Source organism: Pyxicephalus adspersus, chromosome 4 (assembly GCF_032062135.1).
Source record: "Pyxicephalus adspersus chromosome 4, UCB_Pads_2.0, whole genome shotgun sequence".
In the NCBI taxonomy this organism is placed as follows: Eukaryota; Metazoa; Chordata; class Amphibia; order Anura; family Pyxicephalidae; genus Pyxicephalus; species Pyxicephalus adspersus.
This window is the reverse complement of record NC_092861.1, coordinates 143,533,131-143,559,705: the sequence shown is the minus strand read 5'-3', so window position 1 is coordinate 143,559,705 and position 26,575 is coordinate 143,533,131. Positions and strand designations below refer to the sequence as shown.

The 26,575-nt window shown below is 38.6% G+C and overlaps 1 protein-coding gene across 4 annotated transcripts in view; it reads left to right on the top strand.

Moving 5' to 3' along the window:
- Window positions 1-26,575, top strand: part of USH2A (usherin) — a 371,236-nt gene that overhangs the window by 142,582 nt on the left and 202,079 nt on the right. For all 4 annotated transcript variants that reach the window (XM_072409865.1, XM_072409864.1, XM_072409867.1 and 1 more), the window contains 5 exons: window positions 578-851; window positions 4,099-4,302; window positions 5,449-5,529; window positions 8,986-9,168; window positions 23,233-23,346. In XM_072409865.1, coding sequence (XP_072265966.1) covers window positions 578-851; window positions 4,099-4,302; window positions 5,449-5,529; window positions 8,986-9,168; window positions 23,233-23,346 — 856 coding nt within the window. The remainder of the gene's footprint in view (window positions 1-577; window positions 852-4,098; window positions 4,303-5,448; window positions 5,530-8,985; window positions 9,169-23,232; window positions 23,347-26,575) is intronic.

Genomic DNA, 26,575 nt, shown 5'->3' with positions numbered 1-26,575 from the left:
CACTAAGCAGCATTATAAAAACATCTGTACTGGAAATCTAAGCTGGAGGATACTAGATTCTTCAGAGACGTACATTTATGATTATCTCGGGGTGACAAAAATCTGGCTTCCTTTATTGCAAAACCCAGAGTCTTTTGCAAAACTCCCGAGTTCACTTATCAATAAAAGCAACCAAGAATAAACCAAGGCACTTTGCTAAAGGCTGAGACTTTAAAATGTTGATTCTATCAGTTTATCGGTAACAATCCACACAATAACGCTTACCATATGTATTTCATCCTTGGAGGCAATATCATGTTACTTAATTAATGGAAGTGCTATGCAATAACTTGAATTTATGAAGTGAAAAAGATATAAATCATACATTCAATAGATAAAACATCACCTTTGGCCCTTTGACAAGTCAATAAAAATGTGGTAAATATGATATATATCATATTTTAAGTCAATGTGTATATATCAATATTGTATTTAAATGCTTAGTTCATAATGAAACTATAAAAAATGAGATTACTTTTAAGTAACCCTCTTTGTGCTCAAAATCATGCATTAATCTCTATTTATTTCTTGACCACAGGCCAATTTAAACAATGGGATTGTAACATTAGAGTTTAGAACAAAGTTGTCATTGACACAGGTGAATTTGTGGGCTGGACTTTCTTTTTGCGATGGCCGATGGAACACATTGTACTTAAAAAGAGAAGGCTCTGTGTTTTCTGTCCAGCTCAATGCCTTGGTAGAACGGATCATTGATTCTGCAGCATCTGAGATAAGTGCCATCTCTGCTGTGTACCTTGGAGGAGTCCCAGAGACTGTGTGGACCTTATTTCCGGAACTTCAAACACAACAAGGTAAGTAGGGCATATCAAAAGTTATTAGACAACCGTTGTATCTACGCCAGAATCAAGTCTCAGTTATGTAACTAGGATTAGGAAAAGAAAATAAAAAATACCAGACTTAGCCCCCAATACCACGCCTTCTTGCTTATTCCACTTTATCATTAGGTAAAAAGTTCAGGTGCCACCTAGGAGCTGAAACCACATGATACCAGCTTTAGTATTTTTATTATCTAGGAAAGTTTTTTTGGTGTTTCTCTGTTTTTTGTGCACTTTGTTACTGCAGCCCTGCCAACTACCATGACAATACCCAATGAAACTGCCTTGGTGGTCAATAAAGGCACTCTTATTGGGCAGAGAATGGCAGTAGGTGGAGCTTAGCCATCAAGTCAGGAAAAGTCAAGCCCCAGTAGCCAAGTGAATCTAAAGAGCTTTTTAAAAATACAACAACCTTTGGATCGCCATAATTGTGCCTTTATTTTTTGTTAAAATCACAGCATTTTTTTATTTACCCTCCTAAAACAAATTTATAAATGAGTTGATGTCCATGCTCGATGTCTATACCAGACAACAGGTATTTTTCCCCATTGAACAGATTGCTTTCTATGGTGTATTTCCCAAACCAAAAAGGAGCAAACAAGAAGTTAGTTGTTGAGGTTTACTTAAATTTAAAGTGATCATAAAACAATGGCTGTCACCCAAGGCAGATAGTTGCAGATAGGATGACCTTTTTTTTTAGAAAGCTATACCTGTTCATTCAAATGAGATAAGGCAAGGGGTGCATAAACATGCTTTTGGGTAATAAATACATATTTGTTTATGTCACGACTTAGGATATCTAATGATCAAATAAGGGATTGTAAGGATACCTTTTAAACAATATCATAAAACTTAAAAATGAAAAACATTATTGCACATGAATCCATAAAACATACATGCATATGCTGCTACCAAGTTTCAATATTTTGCAGTGTTGCAATACACAAAACGTAAATGTTTACTCCTGAAACATTTATCATTAGGTAAATAAAACCATGAAGTAGTCCTCTACCTGTGTTATCCTGCATTACATAAAATAAAATATTCAACACAGAAAGTGCAATGCCTTTATAATGGTCATGATTTTATGCAGACCTGGAATACAATATATACTGAACGCCCTGTTTTGTATATTCCATGAACATTTATTTGTCTGAAAATCCTCATCATCTAGTCTTCCAGAAGAACCACAAAACTCCGGCTTAAATGTGTAATTGAGCACAATGCATTTCAAAGGTCAGCTTTTAACTATATGAAGTTGGAGCAATTTAATTTGCAGACTTAATTATAAATGGTCCACACAATGATGACTGTATGCCCAGTAGATAAACCAGGAGAGGTGTCATAAGACTCTGTATACCAGTGCTGGGAGATTTAATTACCAGAGATACATCAATAATATTTTTCATATAATTGTATCTGTGTGCAAGGAATAATTGAATAGCTTAAGGCAGTAGTAGTTAGTTCCGAGTTTCTATTTTCTCCTCTTCTGATTTACTGGTTGAGGTAAAAGAAAGCAGACATTGTTATATAGACAGCAATAGGTCCATCGGCATTAGAATGGTAATTGACATTTTCTTCAGTTTTGGATCAAATATGACCCCCCCCCCCCCCCAAACCAGTTTCTGTGTTTTTGCATTACCTCTCTCAATTTGCAATGTTAAACAGTGTTTCACATACACAATTATATAAAAAATAGCACAGTAGAACAATATTAAATCAGAAATAACTTAAAATTCAATTTTAGGGAGTATTCCATATTTCTAGTGGTCAGAACCTAATAAATAATCAATCTTAGAGTTTTTAAAAACTGCTGCAGAAACAGGTTTCCATATTGAAACATCTCTCCTTCCATTTAATGGGAACCATTTCACCAATCAGAACATGCACAAGAAAAAAATCTAAGATGACTCTAACCCTTCCTTAATAAAGGAAACTAAACCCCATTTCTTACGGGGACCACCATCTGCATCCTTCCCTTCCTGTTGCCAATCTTTTGCCATCTTAATTGGCTAAGCTGGAATGACGTTACTCCCTCGCAGGGGTGCAGGAGCTTATTCAGTCCCGGCAAGTGCAGGGAAATCCAAAATTGCCGGATATCCTGCCAAACAACACTGAGCTGCACATTCACAGTTCTTCCGAGCAATTGAGCCTGATCCAAAATCCAATAAGTTCTTTAAAATAAAAAGATTGTTTTAATTTTAGTTTTTTTTTTTTTTTAGTATACTTGAGACAGGAGTTTAAGCAGAACTTCAGGCAGAAAAACTTTATTTTAAATATCCTTCAAAAGCTATAAAGAATATAAATCCACTTTGTGTGCATCAAATACTTTGCAAACCCAGATACAAACTTGAAAAGCAGCCATAAAGTCATCTATTTGGTGAGCATAACCCTGGACAGATGGTAGAGCTGAGAGAGGGACCTAGGAGGGCCATCCACTACAGGCTGAATGCAGAAAACTACAAGAGTGGGCTGATACAAGACCCGTCATCATACACAATGAGAGAAACAAGGACTGACTGGTCTATATTAAAGGAAGCTCCTGCACAAATCCAAGGATTCACAATAGATTACTGCACAGATCTGGAAGAAATACACAAAGCAGGATGGTTCTAGTTAGAATACTCATGACATTTGGGCTTGGACAATATTGCCTTATCCCAGAGTCCCTGTACTATGGGTCATCTTTGGGGTTTGGGGAACCTTGTTTAAAGTTTCTCAAACCTGAATTTACAGGTGAATCCCACTGAAATCTATGAACAGGGGAATCTTGTTGAATTTTGGATGAATTGAAGGACAACCCAAGACAGTGGCAAAACAAAACTTTATTCCTAAACCCTTGTCAGGTTTTGCTTGTTTCCTGTTTGGTGAAACATTGTTATCCTGTTTACACCATATACAGAACATTGTAAGGAAATTACATTGTCCTGCTAAAGAACCTAAATATCAGAAAATAACATTTTGCATATTTTAAAAACATTCACAAGTGAATTATTTCCAAATTTTGAACAAATTCTGAAACATTCACACATTTTTTTAATACTTATAAAATGTTTCTCTTGTTACTATAACAAAACTCTCAATAAATGAAAATCATACTTAGGTGAAACATGTCACAATAAAGCACAAAATGTAATCTTTATTTCCTGTATATTGGACAGCATATTCTTTGTAATTCTGAAATCCCGGAGAGAAGAAAATATTGATCTTATTGTATTTCCAGGTTTTGGTGGCTGCATGAAAGCTATCCGATTTATACAAGGTGTTGTTGTTAACATTGCATCTGTGTCCAGCACCGCTGTCAGAGTCGATCTGGATGGCTGCCCATCAACTGACAGCTCCGTTAACTGCAGAGGGAATGACTCCATCATAGTGTATAGAGGGGGAGAGGAAACAGCTAATGATCACAGCCTGAAACCCTTCAAAGGTACAGAAAGGAAATCACTCCTCATCAGCAGGGTCTCAAAAATTCTTAATTATGTATTATAAGTTGCTTTGTGTGAGTTGGGGTATTGGCTAAATGCTGAAATAATAGACAAACACTAAAATATTTAGTAACATATTGCAGCTATAAGCAGAAAATGAACGCATTGTGGCATAGATCTGCAATTTATTAGGACACACCATTACTTGTTTTTTCTTCAATCAAGTGAACCCTTTTTGGATTTTATTCTGCCTGTGCACTGTATATTTTAAATTATTTTTTTTCATTATAAATTATATGTACAATACAATTTGTCTAAGTGTTGCAGACCTCCTCCAACCTCTTTCAGGCACCTTGTGTCTATATGGAAATGGTCAGCCATAAATCGTTGCTCTGGACCGGCTTCCTGGTAGTGCAGCATTTGGCCATGACTGTGCAATGTGTGTGAGCATGGCCACTTGTAGTCTTCATATGGGGCTCATGTTAAAGTGTGACAAGGTAGGAGAGGAATTGTCACCCAATATAAAATTGTCTGAACAAGAATTTCAGAGCAGGATTCTAAACTTTAATGCAAAAAAACAGCCAAGTTCATTATTGCAGAGGGGACAGGTGATATCCTTGTTGAAATAAAATAAACTTACCTGCCTGTTCACAACCAATGGTAGGCATTCCGGCATACCCCTGCATGTCTAGTACGAAATCTTATGAACATGCACAGGAGTTTCATCATTCTGGCGTGGAAAATCAAGATGGCTGAAAATCCGAATCCTGGAAGAGGACAGGGTAAGTTTATTTTATTGCAAAATGGACATCACCGGTCCTTTCTGCACAAAAGGACATACCTGCTTGCAATTTTTTAACTATTATGTTCTGCTTTAAAACTGAACTTCAGCCTCCCCTCAGTCTTGCACAGTTGTACAGGTTGCTTGCCTGTACTGACATTGCTTACTTAGATCACCTTAGATCACCTTGAAAGAGCCTTTTATCAAAGAGTCCAAAAATTCCTTCTAGCCGCTTTACAACCTGAAACTTTAAGGGATATAATATTAAAATACAATTTGCTTACCTTTAATAACAATAGTTTATTAATGATTCAACCAGCCTCATATCTCCAGAGATTAACCTCAACTTTCCCAACCTTTCTTACAGAATACTTATACAGGGTGATTGCTATAAATGAAGGAGGATCCACAGCTAGCAATTGGAGCAGGGGTCGCGCTAAAGCTTCTTGTAAGTATACCAACTGCCATACTTATATAGTGCTATCATTTGACTATTATAGAAGTACAGTAAAAGCAATTAAGCCTGCATGTTGTCCTTGCACACTTCTATTGGAAATATATTGGCGCATTCTAACATGACCAACACATGACAATTGTAGTAAAGGAACACGGAAAATGTCTAAATCTATCTATAGATGCTGGCTTTTAAGGCTTACATACATTTGATTAAAAAAACTTAATTTGCCCAATGGGACCAAAGCAATAGGCTACCTTAGGTTTCCCTAAACAGACTCTGTCACCATTTAACATTTTCCAAGGGTAAGTAACCTTTTAATTCTAAACATTGCATACATATATTTACCAAATTGTTCTCCAAGGCTATCTGTCAGAGTTTAGATATTGCTGGAAATCTGAAGATAATCAAACATTTCTGTGAAGATAATCAAACATGTCAAATCAATAGGAATTTGTTAATGGAGTGCTATAGTGATTAGATATACAGAAGGTTCTATTCTGCATTCAATGCAAAACAGATATTAGTGGGTTCATGGCTACCCGGTGGCACCACACAAACAAAAATGTCAAGAATCTTCATATCAAAGTTCATTTAAACTATGATTTTACTGGATCATTCATCATAAGCACTGATATGATGATTCAGAAATGTGCAGATATTCTACCTTTCTATTAAGGTAGACTTTTTACCTTGAAAAAGGGTACCTGTGCATTTCCGAAATGTATTACATTATTCAGTAAACCAGCCTTCAGTAAACCAGCCCTTCTTAACATGGATAAACTCTTAAATAAATTTTCAGATCCTTAGGGAACCGCTTATATATTTACTTTATACAGAGCTCACAGTATATTAGTGTGGTGGTCAGTAGTGTTGGTGTTCAAATTCAGGTTGTCCGTATATTCGACCCGAATATGGCTGTTGGAATTTGGATAGACTCAACCCGAAAAACACAGGATTCGAATTCGCGAATTTGTGTGTAAAAATATGTGTAAAAATAAAAAAAGAGGCTTTAATGTTAAAGTAATTTATAGAATGTGTGTGATTTGTGTAACTAACTTTTATTACTTTACAGCCATAGTAATCCTCCTGTCAGTGTGGGATCCCCAGGCACTAGAGGTTAAATGAGGACAAGTCTCCCCATTCATTCACCTCTAGTGTTCTGTGATTGGCTGAGGAAAGGAAAATCCTGATGACGCTTGAGCTGTCATCAGGGTTTACCTTTCCTCAGACAATCACTCTCATCTGAGTTCATTTCCCACGGTCACTGGGCTGTACTTATCATTGATATCATTGATAAGTACAGCCCGGGGAGCATGGAAACTTGTGGTCACAGCTGATTGGAGTGCTTCCAGTCAGCTGTGACTGCAGATGAACTCTTAATGGATTTTCTCCATTGAGAGTTCATCTGCAGTTCAGTTCCCACGGTCATGGGCTGATTGGTACAGCCTGGTGACCGTGGGAACCACGGTCACAGCTGATTTGAGGCACGCGAGTGCTTCCAGTCAGCTGTGACTGCAGATGAACTCTCAATGGAGTTTCTCTATTCTCCCGGGCAAGCCCTCATTTAACTTCTAGTGCCCGGGGATCGCGCACAGGAGGATTCTCATAGCTGCATTGGAGCTGCGGTTCTCCTCTTGTTAGCGTGAGTCCCGCAACTGTGCTTATTATGAATAAATGCAGCCATGGGAATCATCACACAGCTGCATTAATTCATGATGAGCACAGCAGCGGGACTCTGTGTTCTTGGATGGAGAATTTCTATACAAGAACACATACTACAGGGCTGCAAGAGCAATCAGCTCCGCTGCCCTGATTGCTCTTGCAGGTCCCCAAAAATTTGATCTCGACGACCGAATCTACACAGACCATTCTCGCTTACATGGTCGGTAAGCAAGAACAGCCCGATTTGCCGCAAGATCAAATTTTAAAATTTAATTTGTCCCTAGTCAGTAGGAAGAATGTCTTTTATTTGGCCATTGGGAAGGCTGCCACCCATACAGATAGCCATCAACCATGAACAGCTCATCCATAATCTTGCCTAAAATACTTTGAGCTTTTCTTCTTTCAGTCTTCTGATGAAGTTCTTTTCTTCGCAGACCTTTCCCATTCTATTGTGATATCTAATAAATACTTAAAGGTTATGAGAAAATTGATGGGTTTTTTAATAACAAATGACAGAACATACCATTCTTGGTTCAACTTCCCTTTAAACATCTTCATTTACAACATCCTTTTTATTTTTTTTTTCTTCATCTTCGTTGATTAAAAATGAAATTTCTATGTGAAGGGCTTGCATAAGAGATTAAGCTAAATGCGAGGTTGCAAACTCATTAATGTATCCATATTTCTCATGTTCCATGCCTTGACTCAGCTCTTTAATTGGATTTAAAGACATTCAATACATGAAAAATGAAACTCTGAAGATCAACAAAAGCTCATTTCTGATGCTTTTGTGTTTTTGAAGTGCTCAAAATATGAAAGTGTCAGATTTGTAGAGTGAGTGTAATATATACACAATTGCTTTGCTGCTGTATGAACATATGTGAGAACGGACAACACCTGAAATCAGGCTGCATGCAGTCTGCTGCGGTACAATAGCTAGATTTTGTGATTCAACATGTTAGACAACCCATTCATTTTAAACCAGATGTCAGGGATTTTCTTTGTAGGTTTTGATGAACCTGCAGTTTTTATTTTTATTTTAACCATACACACTATGATGCACAGATGGCTTACATATGTGCATTGTATTCATCTAAAACACATGTTAATTGTTGTGCACTGACAAGGTGTGTTGGACCACCATTAAAATTAAAAAGCAACAAATGGCCCAGCACCCAGTTTACCATATGTTTCCAAAACTCAATATCTGCATAGAACCATAGGGAAAATCAACTGCAAAGTTATGATCAACAAAGCTGTAAAGGGACCCTGTCACCAACGTGTAGCTAAAAGCACAATCAAATATTTTAAATGCTTTGAAGTAGTATTCCTTTCCTTTACATAAACTATTTTTATTTAATTGTGATGTTTCAAATTACTGTGCTGGCAAAGCTCCTCTGCCCCCCTCCTCTTATTGTATATATATATAGAAAGATTGATATTTGAATGAATATTTTTGGCAACAGGGTGTCTTTAACAAATGTTTTAATTGCACCCATGTGACTGTCATCTTATTATCATCTTTAATTTGGCTAGTGGAAACTTTTAGGGCCAATTTACTTCCTTGTAATACATTTTTGTATGTGCAACATAGAATCAAATAGTCACATAGAATTTACCAAATGGGAGGTAGAGTGATATATATTTGTGTTTAAAATGTGCTTGCTGTAAAACACTTAAAAAATTGTGTTTTAAGTGATAACAGATATTTATGAAGCTGATTCATGTTACTCTATAGGTGTGTCCCAATTTGTCTCATTGTTTCTGGCATTTTTTTACATACAGTTCCAGTGAATGGACAAGCTCCCCTAAGAGTTCTCCATACAAGTGGACACAGTATGGAGGTGACCTGGGACAGACCAGCTGGAATCAGAGGAGTAATTGAGAGTTACCTTTTGGAAGCCGTTCCTGAGAACAATCCTAATAAATCTACAAGTGCTCTGTTTTATGACACAAGCAGAGTTAGTGGTAAGACTTTCTTATTATAAGGTCAGCTCCAGTAAATATAGTTGTGTAGATTTTGCCATGGGTAACAATGAGCTAAATGACCTGCTAGCTATTTTTGACTTTCAAATGGTAATAGATCCCTGGTGTAGTATAAATCTCTTCCTATAGAAATTTCATGCAGCCTTTGCCTGTTTTAGATGGACTCATCAGTAGTTTTTATACTATTTAGTGTTCTGATTCAGGACTGCTATTCTGGAAAAGGGAAATGTGGCACAGAGCAGCACACTAACTCCCCTAAGGACTTATATAACTATATGGCATCTTTTTAAGCACTACTACCCCCCTCAAAATAAAAAAATCCCATTTATCTATACTTCTGCAGAGTCTTCCTCTGGAGCTTTCATCAGTTCGGTCCCATGCCATCCTGAAATTCGCCTTAGTCCTGGAGGAAGTGCAGGGCACTGCCATCTTCTTCAGTTTTTTTAGGCGCAAGATCGGGTGGCATAGCCTGCAGTAAATAGGAAGAATATTAGTGCCGATCTCACTGCGAATGCGTTTTTCCCATTTCAGGAAAAAGCTTAGATTGGGCATACACAGAAGTAGCCCCCCGAAGCCTCCTGGGATATGTGATGTATGTATCTAAGGAGACTCTGCACCACGGCAGTAAGGACAGGAGGTGAACACAAAAAAAAAGAAGAAGATATTTTTTACGTTAAATAAAAAGTTTTTGTGGTAGGTCTGCTTTAATCTACCTAATTCATATGGGAAACCATTTCATGCATGCAGTTGCATTTACATTGTAGTAGATTGTGGATTGTGGTTCTTGGACACGACATGTAGCTTCTGGCTGTCCTTGAGTAGCTAACGGCTTCCTAAATGGGGGATACGCTCTAACTGTAGTGAATTGCAGTTAAACATGGTTGCATGTAGTTGCCTTGTGGTTGTTGCCAAAGGACTGGAGATGGTTCAAGCTAGATTGTGGTGCAGTGAGCTGAACTGCAACACTCGTATGAATAACATCGGCTTCATTCTACACTGCGAATGACTCTAAAGACTGTATCGGGGCACTTATAAAAGTGCCCATGAGTGGCTAATAATATGGTTTGAGACTGCACATCTGAAAGTTGCTTGGTTCATATTCATTGTGTGATTCTTTTTCTCTTAGGGTAGAAATACACTTTAGTGAAAAGCATAAGTACATTTTACCTTGTCTGCTTGGCACAGATCAAGCTAATAGTCCTTAAGTCTTAATTGTTATTTTCTCTGTAGCTTTTAAATATACAGACTCTTTAAATGTGAAGTTAACAAACAGCCTGTGACACATATAAGTGCATTGTGTATGGTTATTCCCCCTCTTAAGTGCGGCTGCAAAGCTGCGGGGATGAAAAATGTGGCCATTTTGCTATAGCAAATGATAGCGGAATTAGTCCTTGACAGGTCCAAACCTTGGACTTTATCACATGTAAAAGATAAAATACAGGTTACGTCTCCACAATTTTTCCCCATAAAATATATTTATGATTTGGAGAAAAACAGGGTGACTCAACATCACTAAAATTGTCTGGTGAAAATAATTTAGTACTGTTTTCTCCTGGTACAAATACACATTGCTATCAATCTGCTTAACTAGTCCTCTATACTAAATTGATTTTCTACTGCTCAGAAAGGGGGTGCATAGATAGGGAGGAGGGGGGTAAACAGAGTAAGTTTGGCTACGGAAGTTGACAGATTGTCTGACATTTTTTGCTAAACAGCACCACGATGTTAACAGAGGGAATTTGATTGAGGGCACCTAAGCACTGAAAGCAAATTTTCCAGGATAGGATCTGATATACTGCAATAAATTTGTCATTATATCCTAGAAGCTCTCAGTGCTTTACAGTATTCTTGTTAGCAATACATAACTTGGATCTGGGGAATTAGGGACTTTTTACATTTTTTTTTTTACTTATCCAAGTTGGGTTATCAACTCAATGCTGACCTTTACTAACATGTCAAAACCCTTTTACAGCTTTTGGCCTTTTTATTAATAAAAATCAGTTTTTGGTGTAATATTCACCCATATATGTCCAATGGTGTCCCTCGCAGAATTACAGCTCTGAGGTCCACCAATGGTTTTCTTCTGGATTAAATGATGGCTGTAGTCATTCAGAGCATATCTGGTAAACCCAGAGCACCAAGTACATGCCTCCTTGGGGTTTCACCATCAAGCTATCCTGCTTTTAAAGGAGTATTTAGGAGAAGAGGACCATCGGCGTTAAATAACTGGACTTAGGAGACTTTTAGAAAAGTTATTAAGGCTTGGTTTAGGTCAAGGAGGAAAAAAAGCAGGTGGGGTCCTTTATAACGGTCCTTTATCACGTTATGTCCCTTCCGCTAAAAAATAAACTTTCCTGTCTGATGGAAATAATTTACCAAAACTCACCTCTCCTTGTTGTTTCACTGGGGCCAACATCTCCAGGGTCCTTTCTCCAGGTTTGAAATTTTTGTCCATCTTGATTGATGTTATAATGATGTAACTTCCGTGCATGTTCACAGGAGTTCATTGTTTCCATATAGCCATCTATACCTGGACTTTATCCACCTGGCCGTTAAGCCTGAGCATGTTCGGGGTCAAAACTTTTGCAATTATGGTTAACCCCGAGTTTTTCTCACCAGGTGGTTAAATGTAAACAAATGTTATATTGCAATCTGATTGTCATACATTGTATGACAATCGGATTACAACTGAAAGGAAATACCCAGTGTCCGCAGCTCCTCTTGTAAAAAAAAAAATTTCATGAAAAACAGTGTAACGCTTTTGGTACAGAAATCTAGACATCAGTGTAACGCCCAGGTGGTTATAGAGAAAATTGTATACAAGCAGGTAAGTTTGTTTTATAGTGGAAAAGACATTACCTGTCCCTTCTGCAATAGGGAATCTGCCATCTGCCTCTTTAAACCTAATGCATTTTCATATCAACTTCAAGATGAGCTTCAGGGTAGAAGAGTCTGGATCTGGCCTTTGTCCGCTGAAGTCAAGATTTGCATTCCACCAGTGGTGATTATAGCCAACAGTGGGCCCCTGTGCAGAACTGGCTGGCCTCCCTTCCGCCAAACTAACTTGAGGTCCTGTTGAATGAGAAAGGTATGGGGCCCTCATGCAGTGGTACATTTGCACCTCACCCCAGCTCCCCAAATCTTTATGGTCCCAGGGAGCTGCTGCAGCTGCTACTTTATTAGGTCTGTTGGCAGAAAAGGATGTATAAATATTGTTCTTTGTAACTTTTAAAATTTTACCTCTGGACAACCCCCCTTAACTAAAACTGCTTTATAAATATACGAGTAGTGATACTTTTTTACATTAGGGACAAGGTCAGTCTTTCAGGGACAAGGTGACATGTTCAGTCTTAGCCATGACAAAACTTTTATCGGAACTGTCAAAGTGACGATGTTGTCACTCAGCGGTATGATGGCTGTCTTGCTCGTTTATCTTATTTAGTAATGTCCTATCAAAATCAACAACACTGTCCGTGCAGGAATAAACAAGATGGCTCCTTGCCAAAGTAGATACAAAGAAGCTGGATAAATGAACTTCTCTCCATGAAAAGGATTTTTGCATTTACTTAAATATCAGTTTGCATTTGTATTAGATATATTCTGATAATCTGCAAGCACACCTATTGCCTATTGAGCCATTGGACCATTTTTTAAAACATAAGAGAATAAATTGCATTATTGCATTGTATATTTATAAAGCAGCTGCTTTCAGCACTTGCAGCCCACTGCTGTATACTTTCAGCATACTCTGTACATGTCTCATGCAGATGACCTGTGGACTAATAAACGCTAGGGCCAAAAAATGTTGTAACCATTATCAGTCTTACAAACTACAACACACATTTTTTAAACCTTTTGAAATCATCTTTGATCTAGCTATATTGCACATCAACACTATGTTTTTACTGAACTTCAAATTTATGAAATTTGTATGATAGTATACTTTGTAATACATTTATTTTTATACTTTTTTATTAATTCTTATGAATCAATTGGAATGTTTTTGTTAATGTACTACCTAGCTCCAGTTTCTCCTTTTAAAGCTGAACTAAACCCATTGAACACTTACCTGTCCCTATTCCATTGTGGGGGATGCCAACTTCCTACACTTTCTCCCCTTTATTTAGATTTTTGGCTATCTTGATTGGCCGGGCCGAGATTACGTAAATCTCATGAACCTGTGTTCATCCATTCTTGCCAAGGATGTGCCAGGTATCCCAGCATTCAGTTTACCAGTTTATGGGAGAAATCAGGAAGCTGCGTATTTTTTATTTTTATTTTTTGCAGAAGGGACATCACCTGTCCAAAATCACCTTTCCCGTTACTTCAACATATCCTTCCATCCCACCGGAGCTGTCCTTGATTTGGTCCCGCACCTCCCTGTAATCCACCTTCATCCCAGTGCTGAAGAAGTGCCAGAAATCGCCATCTTTGTCTGACTTCTTTCTTCTTCTGGCTATGTAGCCTGATCCCTCACTGCACAAAAGAGTGCATATCTCACAAGGCATGGGTGGGATTGGCATTTCTTTCCCATTGAAGGAAAAAGCCCCTACTGCAAATGCCTGAGACCAGACATGTGCAGAGAAAGCAGCCAGAAGACTGCATTACTATTCTTTTTTTTAAGAAAAGGGAATATAAAAGATGCGCCTTTTATATAAAGTAAACATTTTGTTGATAAATCCGCTTTAATCCCAGCTAAAGACCCAACTTTTCAAAGAGCAGACAACCCTACTGCAAATCTTTTATTTATTTTCAGGTTAGTTTTTTTATTTCACTTTGACGTTAAATGTTAGTTAATGGACAACTTGGAACAACATCCACAATACATGACAATGCACCATCTCTATGCGCTGTGCATTGCAGTGTATTTAATTGTGACATGCACCCAATGCATTTTACAGCAGAGCACTACACACTCAATGCTGCATTGCCAACAAAGGGTCATCTCATTTTCCTACATTCTTTGTGGAGCTTTGACAGCCCATTTACAATGAATGTGCCTTCTTATCGCAACGCATGTTAACATACATTATATTATGCATGCAAAGTGTGAATGGCCCTTTTCAATTTTAAACCATGCCAAGAAACTAGGAAAAAAAAATACCAATGGAATTATGTGATTATAGAAAAGGAATGCATTTTCTTTACATTATTGGAGTTTTTTTGTTCTTGTACTTTAGCCTAAAAAAAAAATATACTGCACAAATGTCAGCGGTGATCTTTGTTGTGGAACTGCTGACTTTGTACTCCAATGCGAACACTTGCTGAGTGTAAATTTCACAGGCAGGCGATAAGATCAAAGGGAATCAGTGGGTAATGAGAGCGGAGTAGCCAGTTTTTTAATTGAATTAAAACCTAGGTGACACCAATGCAGACACCTGTCCAATTACAGACAGGCCTAGGTGTTTACTGCTGCTGTACAAGCGATTTGAAGATGACAGATCTCTTTCCGCCCACAGATTAACATAATGAAGGAGAACAGATTACAGTGGATGCTGGCCAAACAGCTACATTGGCAGCTCGGAGTGGATGAGAGGTAGATGGGTGAAATATGTAAATAAAAATGGTACACACTCCGTTATCCTGCATTTGACCTTTTTGTACTTGTTAGGGAGAAATGAACAGGTTTGCATTTATAAATGTCAAATTAGAGCTTCGAAACTGTGTGTACTGCTACTACGCTCATATAGAAGATGAGTTTGTATTGGTAAGATCATACAGCGAAGGAAGATGAGACTTACTGGTCATTGGCCTGCAGTGCACATTGGACCTGATTTAGTAAAGCTCTCTAAGGCTGGAGAGAATACACTTTTCACAGTGAAGCTGGGTGATGCAGCAAACCTGGAATGGATCTGGTCTAGGATTAAAAACATTTGTTTCACTGGAAAGATTCACTCTTTCTATTTTTCCTGAGACACTGGCCCTGATTTCATCAGTGAAGCTGGGTGATCCAGTTAACCTAGAATAGATCTGGTCCAGGATTGAAAACATTTGCTAACAAATGAAATCGATTCCAGGTTTGCTGGATCACCCAGCTTCACTAATGAAAGTGCATCTGCTCTGGGCTTGGAGAGCTTTTTTAAATCAGGCCTATTGTTTCCACTCAAAAAATTTAGAGCCATATTGTAGGGAAAATCAAGGGATTTATTCCTGTACATTTTTTGTCCTTTAAATGTCCGTGGTCTACAGTGACTCCAATAAACTTGCAACACTTTCATATGGGAATTGGATTCACTTCTTAGCAAAGAATACCCAGGCAATAGACACACCCTTGCAACATGTGACCCATGATGGAGAAGAATAGTTGTTCTCTTTGTAGAAGAAGTGGTTTCTCTACAAAGGTCCAACATACCCAATGCTGAGTCAAACCTTTACCTCTGCAATTAGCAAAGCTTGCACTCTTATAAGACCTTGCTAGGAGAATTTTCAAACCAGTTTTGCTGCCCTATATTTAAAAACTTACAATAGGTTGAAGCTACTCCAGAAGATAGATGGGTAAAGCCTCTTATGCCAGTTAGCTTCTGCATGCTCCACACAAGTCAGGACCACCTAGACCATTCCTTGGGTTTAAGGCATCACTTCCAAAAAAAAACACAGCCACTCACCTAGACTCACGTGTGGTCCAGCTCCATGGTTTAAAACCTTATGTGTTTCTATCTTTATCAGCTTACAAGCTACTCCTGGGTTACCTCAGCATTTCAAGTACCATGGTACACATAGAATAAACAATCCAGACATGTTAGGTGTGAAGTCCTAAGCATCAGGAATTTGAGAATTTACTTGGATAATTTAAATTCACTCAGTTTTAAATCTACTTAAATCTATTTAAATCAGTTTTAAACTCAGTCTAAATCTATTTTTTCCCCGCTTTCAGTTGGGAGGTTCTAACACCCAGGAGGGTTTAGAGACCCTATATGCCTTCACTAGATGGGCACAGTGGTTGTAAAAGTCACTCACTAGTAGGGATTCTTGCAAAAATTTCCTTGAACTTTCAATGGTTCCGCCAAAGTTCGGCCAACCGATTTTGCGAAACCATCGGAAGAGGAAATAAAACAGGAAGATTCCCAGACTTGCATTCAGCCCTGTAAATCTCCCTGTTTTCAATCCCTGGGCCACTAGAGGGTAATTAACCTCTAGTGCCTGGGGATCGCAGAGTATTTCAAGGACTGCATGATGCAGCCCTGGAAATCCTTCTGTTCGCGCGATCATTGAGTACTGGAGGTTAATTACCATCTAGTGCTCTGGGGACTGCACACTCATCATAACTATTAAAGTGAAAATGAGCTGAAAAGATCACCAGTTTATCCTAACACTGAATGATAGGGATCCATCACATTTATTAAGCCTGATTGTCCCTTTAGAATCAGCAGGTAGTGGTACCTGGAAAGTGATAGCTGCTAAAGGTCACAACTTGGATAAATGGTGTTGCTTCAAATACAATGATTACTACATTACGCAATGTGGTGCGATACGTGGCCGCAATAACCACATATTAGCACTTTTAAAAGTGGCACCAGTACCCTATTTAAAGTGGAACTTTCATTAAAAAATGCTACTTCCACAGAACCTCTGATGCTTGATTCAGCCCAGCGCAGTCCTGGATTCTTCTTTTGTTCTGGCGTGGAGGAAGCACGGGACGCTGCCATCTTCTTTTGTCATCTCTCATTTTTTGCCTACATCACCTGATTCCCAGGCATAGGTGCGAGATCAGGTGACACATTCTCATGTAAATAAAGAAGAGTGCTGAAATCACTGCGGATGTGTGAGATCAGTTCTTTTTCCATTGCAGAGAAAGGCCGCTTCTGCACATGTCCGAGATCGGGTTCCAAGCCCCAGGAGGCTCTGCACTTCCTTCAGTGGAAAAGACAGAGTTCCACCGTTTTATATAATGAAAAAAAATTGGTGATAGACCTGCTTTAAGTCATTAACAATTTGGAATAATTATGGCATGGTGATCAATCGCTGATTGGCTTGATTGTCCTTTCATGTGCTGGTATGAAAGTGTTGATCAGAAACAAAATGGAGAAAAAAGTAGCAACCTTTGATCAATTCTTCAGTTGTTTGGACGATCCATTGACTTAGTGACCCTGATTTATTTACCCTCTCCAAGGCTGGAGAGGATACACTCTCATCAGTGAAGCTGGGTGATCCAGCAAACCTGGAACAGATTTTCTAAAATTCATTAGCTATTTGTTAGCAAATGTTTTCAATCCTGGACCAGATCCATCCCAAGTTAACTGGATCACTCAGCTTCACTGATGAAAGTGTATCCTCTTCAGCCTTGTGGAGTATAAATAAATCAGGGCCAGTGTCTCAGGAAAAATAGGGAGTGAATCTTTCCAGAAAAACTACAGACAGTAGTCAAAAACTAAACCTAGATGACTTGGCTATTGATACACTTTAAATTTATAAATGATTTTAGTTTTCATACCAGATTGAGCTTTTTCCAAATAACTGAACGTTGGCAGAAATTGAAAATGATGAAACCATATTTCTATGTTGCATGGTGAACCCTCTCTTCTAATCTTCTCCTGACATCACAGGCAGAACTGCACATGAACACGGAGGAGGGCGACTGCTTTTATTTAGTAAAACTTTTCAGTAGAAAGCCACTTCTTCTTACTCTGAATTTCCAAGGTGAAAAGGGTCATTTTCCACACTGCAGATTGTTTAGTAATTTCAGTGACATTCTTTCTTCTTTCATGTTCGTGTTGTTGCCAGTAGGAATTGAAGAAGACTCAAAAAAGAGAACTTGCAAGTTTCCAGAAAAAGCAGAGTGGTTAAGACGTCTTTTTTAAGCTTCAGTTGAAGCAAAAATAAAACAAAAAGAGTTAGAGATCAGAATAGCCAGTGAACAAGAAATGTATAGGTAGTCCATAAAAATTATAGGGCAATTAGGGTCTTACGAGCAGTGCCACTATCAGGCCAGACTTAGCACAGTTGGAGCCCTTCTTCCACCCCAACCACCACTTTTTGTATGTGTGTGTTTTTTTTTTCTTGTGTATATATGTATTTGTCATTTAGTCAAGTACAGTGTGGGGCATTGAGTGTAAGGAGTAAAGAGTTTAAGTGAAGCCTCATGCTAAAAGGAGTTTAAGTGGCCCCTTAAAGCACCTAAGATTGCCCATAAAGTCAGAGAAAGGCTAACCAAGGACATCGGCCCCTCTAAATACAGGTTGCTGTCCTCCCATCCCAACTATCAGGTGTGTCCTGTGTGCATGTGCTTGTTTTGTTTCATCTGTATACATTCATTGGCTTTTTGACTAAGCAAAGCATGTAGCATCTGAATTGGAGAACATATAAACATATGGATAAAGCTTGTGGCTTGGATGGCCCCTTAAAAGCTTGTCAAAAAGCCAGGGAAAGAATAATCATTACCAACACAGTGCCACCACCTAGCCAGATTGGGCACAAAATCAGCTCTCCTCCCACCCCAAAAAACTGCTAATTGGCTATTTGGTCATGCAGAGTGTAGGACATCTGAATGGGAACACAGCAAAACAATTTTAGTGCAGTTTAATACTAATAGTTGCTTGAATGTTCACTTTAAAGGCCCCAAAGATTTCCATAAAGAAAGATAAAGACCAGTCAAAGCTGCTTGGGCAGTGCCACTAACAGGCTTAGCACTTCATGAGCTCCCCTTCTTCCTCCACACAAGCCCTAGGGTTACCTCTAAAATCAGCAAAAGAAGTTTAGAAATGAACCCCCAGCAAAGAGGAAAATACATGATTGGCATATGCTTTACATACCAAACATTTTTTTCCAGCCAGTCTAGAAAGCATGAAGAATACAATGACTTGGAAAATGGAAGCTGTCTTCAACATAACAGTACAGGAAGAATTAAACCTAGAAAAAAACAATAATTTTAATATATTATTAGTTTAAAATGTTCATCGTTATAAGTTGCCCTGGCTAGTTTAAAGAAGTTAATGTTTGCTAAAACCAGACATTTTCATTTTTTTGATGTTATTCTCTTCTTGTTTTGGGGACTGTTTAAAACTTTGAATATCCTCTTACTGTACTTCCAGTACAATGGCCTCCAGAACATATAGGGCTCTATTTATGAAACAAGGAATCAGAATAGACTTCCTTAAACATTCCTGGGTGGGAATCTTCCAGGTCCATGTGTTTCAATAGCAGTAATTGATTCCCACCAGGGAATGTTTGAGGGAATGTCAGATTCCCTGTTTTATAAATAGAGCTCATAGATCTATCCCTGGAGAACAAAACATAATAAAACAGGAAAGGACTAAAAGTCTTACTCTTTTTTTACATAGAGATTTGTCTACAGATTTTTATAATACAAATATAACATTATTTAGATAATACAATCAGAGCTGTATCTATGTGTGGCTCAAAAGCAAAACCATTAAGGGGTCCAGCTGTCCGACCAATTGCCTTTTTGAAGGCCATGCTGCAGAATACTAATTGCTTCTATAGAAATCAAATATATTATAGGGCCTGATTAATTAAACCTCTCCAAGGCTGGAGAAGATATCCTTTCATCAGTGAACCTGGGTGATCCAGAGCTTTAATAAAGGCACATAGTGAGAAGTTGGGTTTGGGACAAAATTGGGACAAGTCTTTCAGCAGCCCCCTCATATGTATGCAAGTTGTTTTTGCCTGTTCGTTAGCTTTAACAATCATTTTTATTAGACCGGAGTGTTTGTTTAAAGAGTTAAAACCCTGTTTGCAAAGTGTAGGAATTTGGATATGTGAGAGCTCCAGATGATTCTCATGAGCGTTCATAATTCTCCAACATGATAGCGAGTGTTTGGAAGCAGGGCCCTCTTAATGGTGTTTATGCAGTCTAAACATGACAGTCAATTTAGCATCTCATACATTAGGCTGTCTAAGGTGTAGTGATTCATGTCATATAAATCATGATACAGCGTCGTACCTCTGACAACCACATACAGATGTTGTTTTTTTGCTGTTTTGTTGTTTTTGTGTTACTCATTAAATTGATCACTCTCCTGCTATTAGCTTGCTTGTCTTGAAACTTGTCTCGTGTTCGCATTACGATGCCGTGATCTGTTTACTTGTTGCTGTAATGTTTTCTGTAACCATTTCCTGGGATGGTTGTTTTGTTTCATAGGACTGTAGTGATATGATACAGATATATACACAATATTATGCTGCCATATACATTGGTGGCATGGTCTAGGCTAGACCACTATTTTAGTTGTATTCTAGTAACTATATGTAGTTGAAGTAACCCTGTTTCAAATCTAAAGTTTAAAATAAAGAATGGACATCTGGAATCCAGTGGGAAATGGACACTGGAGAAGCTAAGGGGGACCCAAGAGACAGACACTGGGCCAGATTTATTAAAGCTCTCTGAGGCTGAAGAGATTACCCTTTCATCGGGGAAGCTGGGTGATCCAGCAAACCTGGAATAGATTAAATCATTAGTTATTTGTTAGCAAATGTTTTCAATCTTGGACCAGATTCATTTTAGGTTTGCTGTGTAACTCAGCTCTTAAAGCAACACATGCAGTGAATTCTTGCTACAAACAACGTCCATTACAGTATCACCATCTGGTGTTTGTCATTCCTAACTCTGCTATAAGCTATATAATTGATGCGTCTATTCTCCACTTGACCTCAATTGCTCCATTTGCATCCCTTGTTATCTCTCAAGGTCTACCTTTGGTGGCTTTAAATGTCCCCTGAAGAAGCCTACATAGGCGAAACGCATTGGGACGCTACACAGCTAATTACCAAAAACTTACCTGCATAGAGATACATAGCCCCTGATTCATCAAGCAGAATCGGATTATCGGTCGCGCATTCATATTAGCGATCCGGAATCGTACGCGGTCGCGCTATTCAGCAACATGAGGACTGAAGGAACCCAGAGGATAGGAAACTTAAGATGCTGCAGGTGTGGGTGTGGATATTTGTATGCATGTAGATAGATGTGAGTGGCATAATTAATCATAGGGGTTGTTGTTAACCTCCTGATCATTTTAAAATGTATGATTTATACTACTCCTTTGCACAATGTATGTTACATACTACTGACTTCTGCACTTTGTTCCCTAGTATGTAACATAATTTTTTCTCCTGATCCCTATACTGTACATTACATACTCCTAAACCCCTGCGCTCTGTGCATTACATACACCTGACCCCTGAACTCTGTGCATTACATACACCTGACCCATGAACTCCGTGCATTACATACACCTGACCCCTGCAAATCTTCAGTACATACTTCTTACCCTGACATACCTGTATTAGTTACACCTGTCATATGGTTTGCCTGTTACTGAGTACTTCATAAAGCAGATGAACCTGAACTAAAAATACCTTTGGTTTTTGTGGTGAAGTATCCGGGCATCATGCAGGAGAACTAGCCGAGGACTCGGCTTTGCACCTGGAAATGTATTTTATGTCCTGTCAATCTAACTAAATCCAATGAATAAACAGAGTATGGAGGTTCATTAAGGGTGTTCCCCTCTCTTCACTAGTAACTTTATATGTCGAGCCACCTCTTTAAGCAATCATATATAATGTATAAAATAGGAAAAAGAATGAGGTTCATGGCTCAGGGATTGTATAAAATAATATATACGTGTATTTGTTACATAGTATCAAAGAAAAACATTTACATAATGCAATCAGGTATTTTACCTTGGTCTTGTTAACGCTTCACAGGACCTAGATATTACATACTAGCCACAGTACTTCTATGTCATCAAACAAATAAATGTGTGTCCCGACTGTATAGAGTTTGTGCAAAAATCCGACACGTTTCGCCACCATTAAGCTTCCTCAGGGATACCTTTTGTAAGTACTTTACGGTCCATGGGAGATCATAAAAGACACAAACATGCATGATGATAAATGTGGCAAGGTGAAGGTTGAAAACCATGTTCAGGTTAGTGCTCCTTAAGCCTTAAAGAGGATTTGGGTATATTCCCTATATTGATGTACATAAACGATTTGTAAAAGCTTTGGTACTCAACGAGGATTGGTGATTCATTCATCCATCAAGATTGTAAGGATGTATAGGAGAGGCACAGGCCTTCCATTGCAATCTTAGAAACAGGTGTGGTAAGCTGAAATTAATAGGATCACAAAGGGGTATTGCAGGGAGATGATCTACATCGGACTATCCATGCCTGCCTTTTCACAATTTATAGTGAATGGATTATATGACTGTTTCACCTACTGTTGATTTAAATGCTGGGGTATTTTCCTGACCATCATTAAAAATGAAGAGGTGGCTTGAATGAGCTAGGAAAAGTCTTCCAGAACAAGTCTGGATTAATGTAGCCCTCTACTACCAAGTATGTCTTAAAATAACAAGCCAAGAACCTGCACGGTAATGACATCATTCTCTGTTGTCACTCATACTACACTTTTTTTAGGTGTTACCTTGCCTGACAATCTTATGAACAAACCCTCAATGTTATATTAATATCTATGTATGTACTATTGGTAATTTAAATATAAAAACTCAATCAAATCAAGGCTGTGTTGATGGAGGTGGCGTTGGCTGTATGGAAAAATCAAATTCTGGACTAAAAGTAAAACCATGGACCATTTGTGTACTGTTGACTTTATTTGTGTTGAACCAGGAATATATTATTTGATTATTGTACACTTTAGGGCAGTGTTTCTCAACCGGAGTCCCCTGGTAGGGGTTCTGTGAGCAATGAGCAATTTGGACCTCCCAGGTCAGTTTAACTGACACCAATGATCTTTTTGGCTATGTGTAAGGATGGCAGCCTTCCCAATGGTCAGTAATGTAGGAGGCATTCTTTCAATTGGCCACCACACTAACGTACTGTGAGCTGTGGATATAGTTATTATATCAGGGATTCCCTCAAGACCTGAAAGTTTTTTCAAGGAGTTCCCCCATAGTAAAAAGGTCACGAAACACTGCTTTAAGGTATAGCATTACATGGGGTCATGTGGTCCAATAAATGATGCCCGATCATGAACACCGGTGGCTCTCAGGTTCAACCAGGTAGATGTATGCTCTTAAGAAATTCTGTTCATTGGCCTGATCTCATTGATCTTCTTTCTTTTCAGGCACCCTGACAGGCTTGCTGCCCTTTACAAAGTATGCAGTAACATTATCCGCATGCACTTTAGCCGGCTGCAGCGTGATCTCCCATGTTGTGAACGTCACCACTCTGGAAGAAGGTAAAGCAATTCCAGAGGTCTTGACTTCTCCATCTCAGTCATGAATAATAAAACAGAGGGATCTGAACACTGCCGAGCCATTTGCTGCAAAACCAAGAACCTAATTTGATGACAAAGTGCATTGCCAGAGTGTAATTGCTTCATTTTTTTGGGGGGTGCTAGAATGAATCAAACTCCATACCCTTTAATGACATGCATCTTTAATAGCTGTAATGCAGATTAATGGGCTTTTTAATTGCTGTTACATTGTTCATGCAAGAGCCTTGTCATTAATACGAAGCATCTGAAAGATTAATGAAAGCTTCCTCATTTTACTGTGGCTCGCGAGTAAATCTAGAGACAGTCTGACTAAAAAGAATTGATTGTATGGCACAGTATGAAATCGAGAATCAAACGGACACTTTCTATGGTCTCTTTTAATGGCTAAAGACCAGTACAGGCAACAATTATTTCAACTTAGTAGCGATACCAAATGCCAATTGGAAGCCATATTAATCATGTTGGCATGTGTACCATTAATCAGATCCTAGTGCTTCTAATGTAATGCCTAATATGATTCTTCCAGTTTAAGGAAACTTTAGTTTCTTTTTGTATAGCGGTTTAGATATCTGTTAAAGGAACTGAGACAACTATGGCCATAAGTAAGGCTTAACCAGTTATTTCTATTCCCAGTAATATGATCTCTGAACCCCCAACCCTTTATATAGGAGTAATTACCAAACACACCAAGTGTCAGCTTCCTTACAGTGAGATTTAAAGCTGCCTTAAAAGTTATCTTTGGACTGGTGGTACATGAAGCACAGAAATCTGCACAGCACGGACTTCATCAAGCAGACCCACCCACCCCACATGCAAGGAGATCATTAAAATCTAAAACTGAATGAGATCAAATGAGAGCCTGACCCTAGTCAAAAATGTATTTATTAAAAAAAGCACTAACCAGGTATTTAAAATTGAAAATGTACATTGCCACAGATAATGTCATATAGGCACTATGATATGCCTGGCATGTTTCCCATTATGCCATCAATGGCTGGCCAAGTGAATTTCCAAGTGTTCTTAGCTTGTGGTTGGCATTCTGTATATTCCCTGACTTGTAAAAGTTTTTATGGCACAATTCTTTCTGCAGGTTAGTATTTATGTGTCTCCTTAAAACAAACTAACAAAAGTGCACTCCTTTACTGAACATTAAAGAATGCTGAGATTACCAATAATTGCATACATGAAACAAACAAAAATAAAAAGCTGAATTTCGTAATTTAGTTGACTGTAATACAATAGCAATCTGGAATAGGAGCAGGATATTTTAAGGGGCAAATTTATAAAGTAGTAAACATGAATGAGGTAGTAAGGACCTTCTTGCAAGCGAGCACACCCTTCTTATCAACCCCCTAATACCCAAAATAAAGACAACTTGGATGTATGGTACAAAATGAACCTGATGCCTGTTTTTTACTCAGTCTTGTTCTTATAACGTAAGATAAAAAGCTTCACATATACTTGTATCCCATCTCCCAAACTTACCAAAACATAACCCCACATTACCCAGCATAAACCAAACAGGTTTCAGGTCCTCAAAGGCATTTCACATTTAACTACCAAAAACTTCATAGCTGTCCTATTGATATTGTTGGTTCCTAGATGCAAACCTACCAGTTCAGGAATGATATCATTGACTGTCCAACTACTCCCACAACTCATTTTAAAACTTACTGTTACAATGTCACAACTTAGGAGACCACATGCCCAAGATGGCTGCCCACCAATTCCATCACCTTATCAACACCCTGCCCTCGAGGAACTGAATATGCTACCCCCAAACCATTGCCCAAGATCCCAGTCCAATTTCAGGGAGGAGGACAGGAAACTTGTAACCTGCTGTCCCAACCTTCTGACCCTATTTCTTATTATATAATAATGAATATATCTAATTATATTACCTTTTCTCCACCCCCATTTTCCTTTTTCCACCAATCCTAACCATTGAAATTCCTCTGGACTCCCCTCCTATACCTCGTTACCTCTATTTTACCTGCTCTGCCTTACTACCCAGTCCTGTTGGGCCACTGCTTAGCTCCTTCCTCTCGCTGGCTCCTGGGCTTTCTTTCTGTTGGTGAATAATTCTTTAGTAAATGTTTGGTGTATATACAATTCACTGCTTTCTAAATATAGCTGTAGCCCTGTTATGGGGGGGGGGTCATGTAAATGCCCCTCACAAGCCAGGCTATGGCGCTAACCTGTAGATAACAGAGAGGATCCTGGGCCTTCGCTATGTGGAAGAGTGAGGATACTAATAAAGTTGCAGGGCCTCCACCCAGGACAGGGTCTCTGTTAGCAGAGGGGCTCCCTTCCTGGGACATTACCCAGAATTAATATTAGTAATATAAAACAGCACCTGAGGAACCACTACACCCAGCATACAACATTAACTATTGCAGCTAAATGAACACACAGGTTAGAGTATTTGTAAGCTTTATATCTCAAAACAGTAATAACAATATTTAAAACCAATAAACATCAATGAGTACACATAGCAGAGTCCTGAGGAGAATTGTGCACATATATACCCGGGTATATATACAGTCTATAACCACAAATGCCTCCAGTTATGATCAGTGTCAGGATGAGTTGCAGAGGCCTCTGGAGTTGATTGTAGCAAAGATGTCCTGATAAGATGATCCTGGAAACAGCAGCAAGGACATCGTCCAACCAGCAATTGTACTGTGTGTGCTGTGATCCTGGATTGCAGGGAAGCAGGCAAAGTCTCTGGAGTTCAGGAACAATCTCTCTGCGCTACCACTTAGACCATAGCAATCACACTTATTTACCAATGCAACCGGACCTCTGCTACCTATGGGCCATCGGATGCCTAACCTATGCTAGATGTAACTAGACAGAGGGTGCAGATCAGCAAAGATAACTGAAAGGGCAGAGACAATATAAATTTGTGTTTGTATGCTGATACACTGACAGTAGGGATTTCCCAAAGTAATCTCTGATAACAGATATCACATATACCCCATTAATACAGAGGGAAATAATCTCTGATAACAGATATCACATATACCCCATTAATACAGAGGGAAATAATCTCTGATAACAGATATCACATATACCCCAATAATACAGAGGGAAATAATCTCTGATAACAGATATCACATATACCCCAATAATACAGAGGGTAATAATCTCTGATAACAGATATTACATATACCCCAATAATACAGAG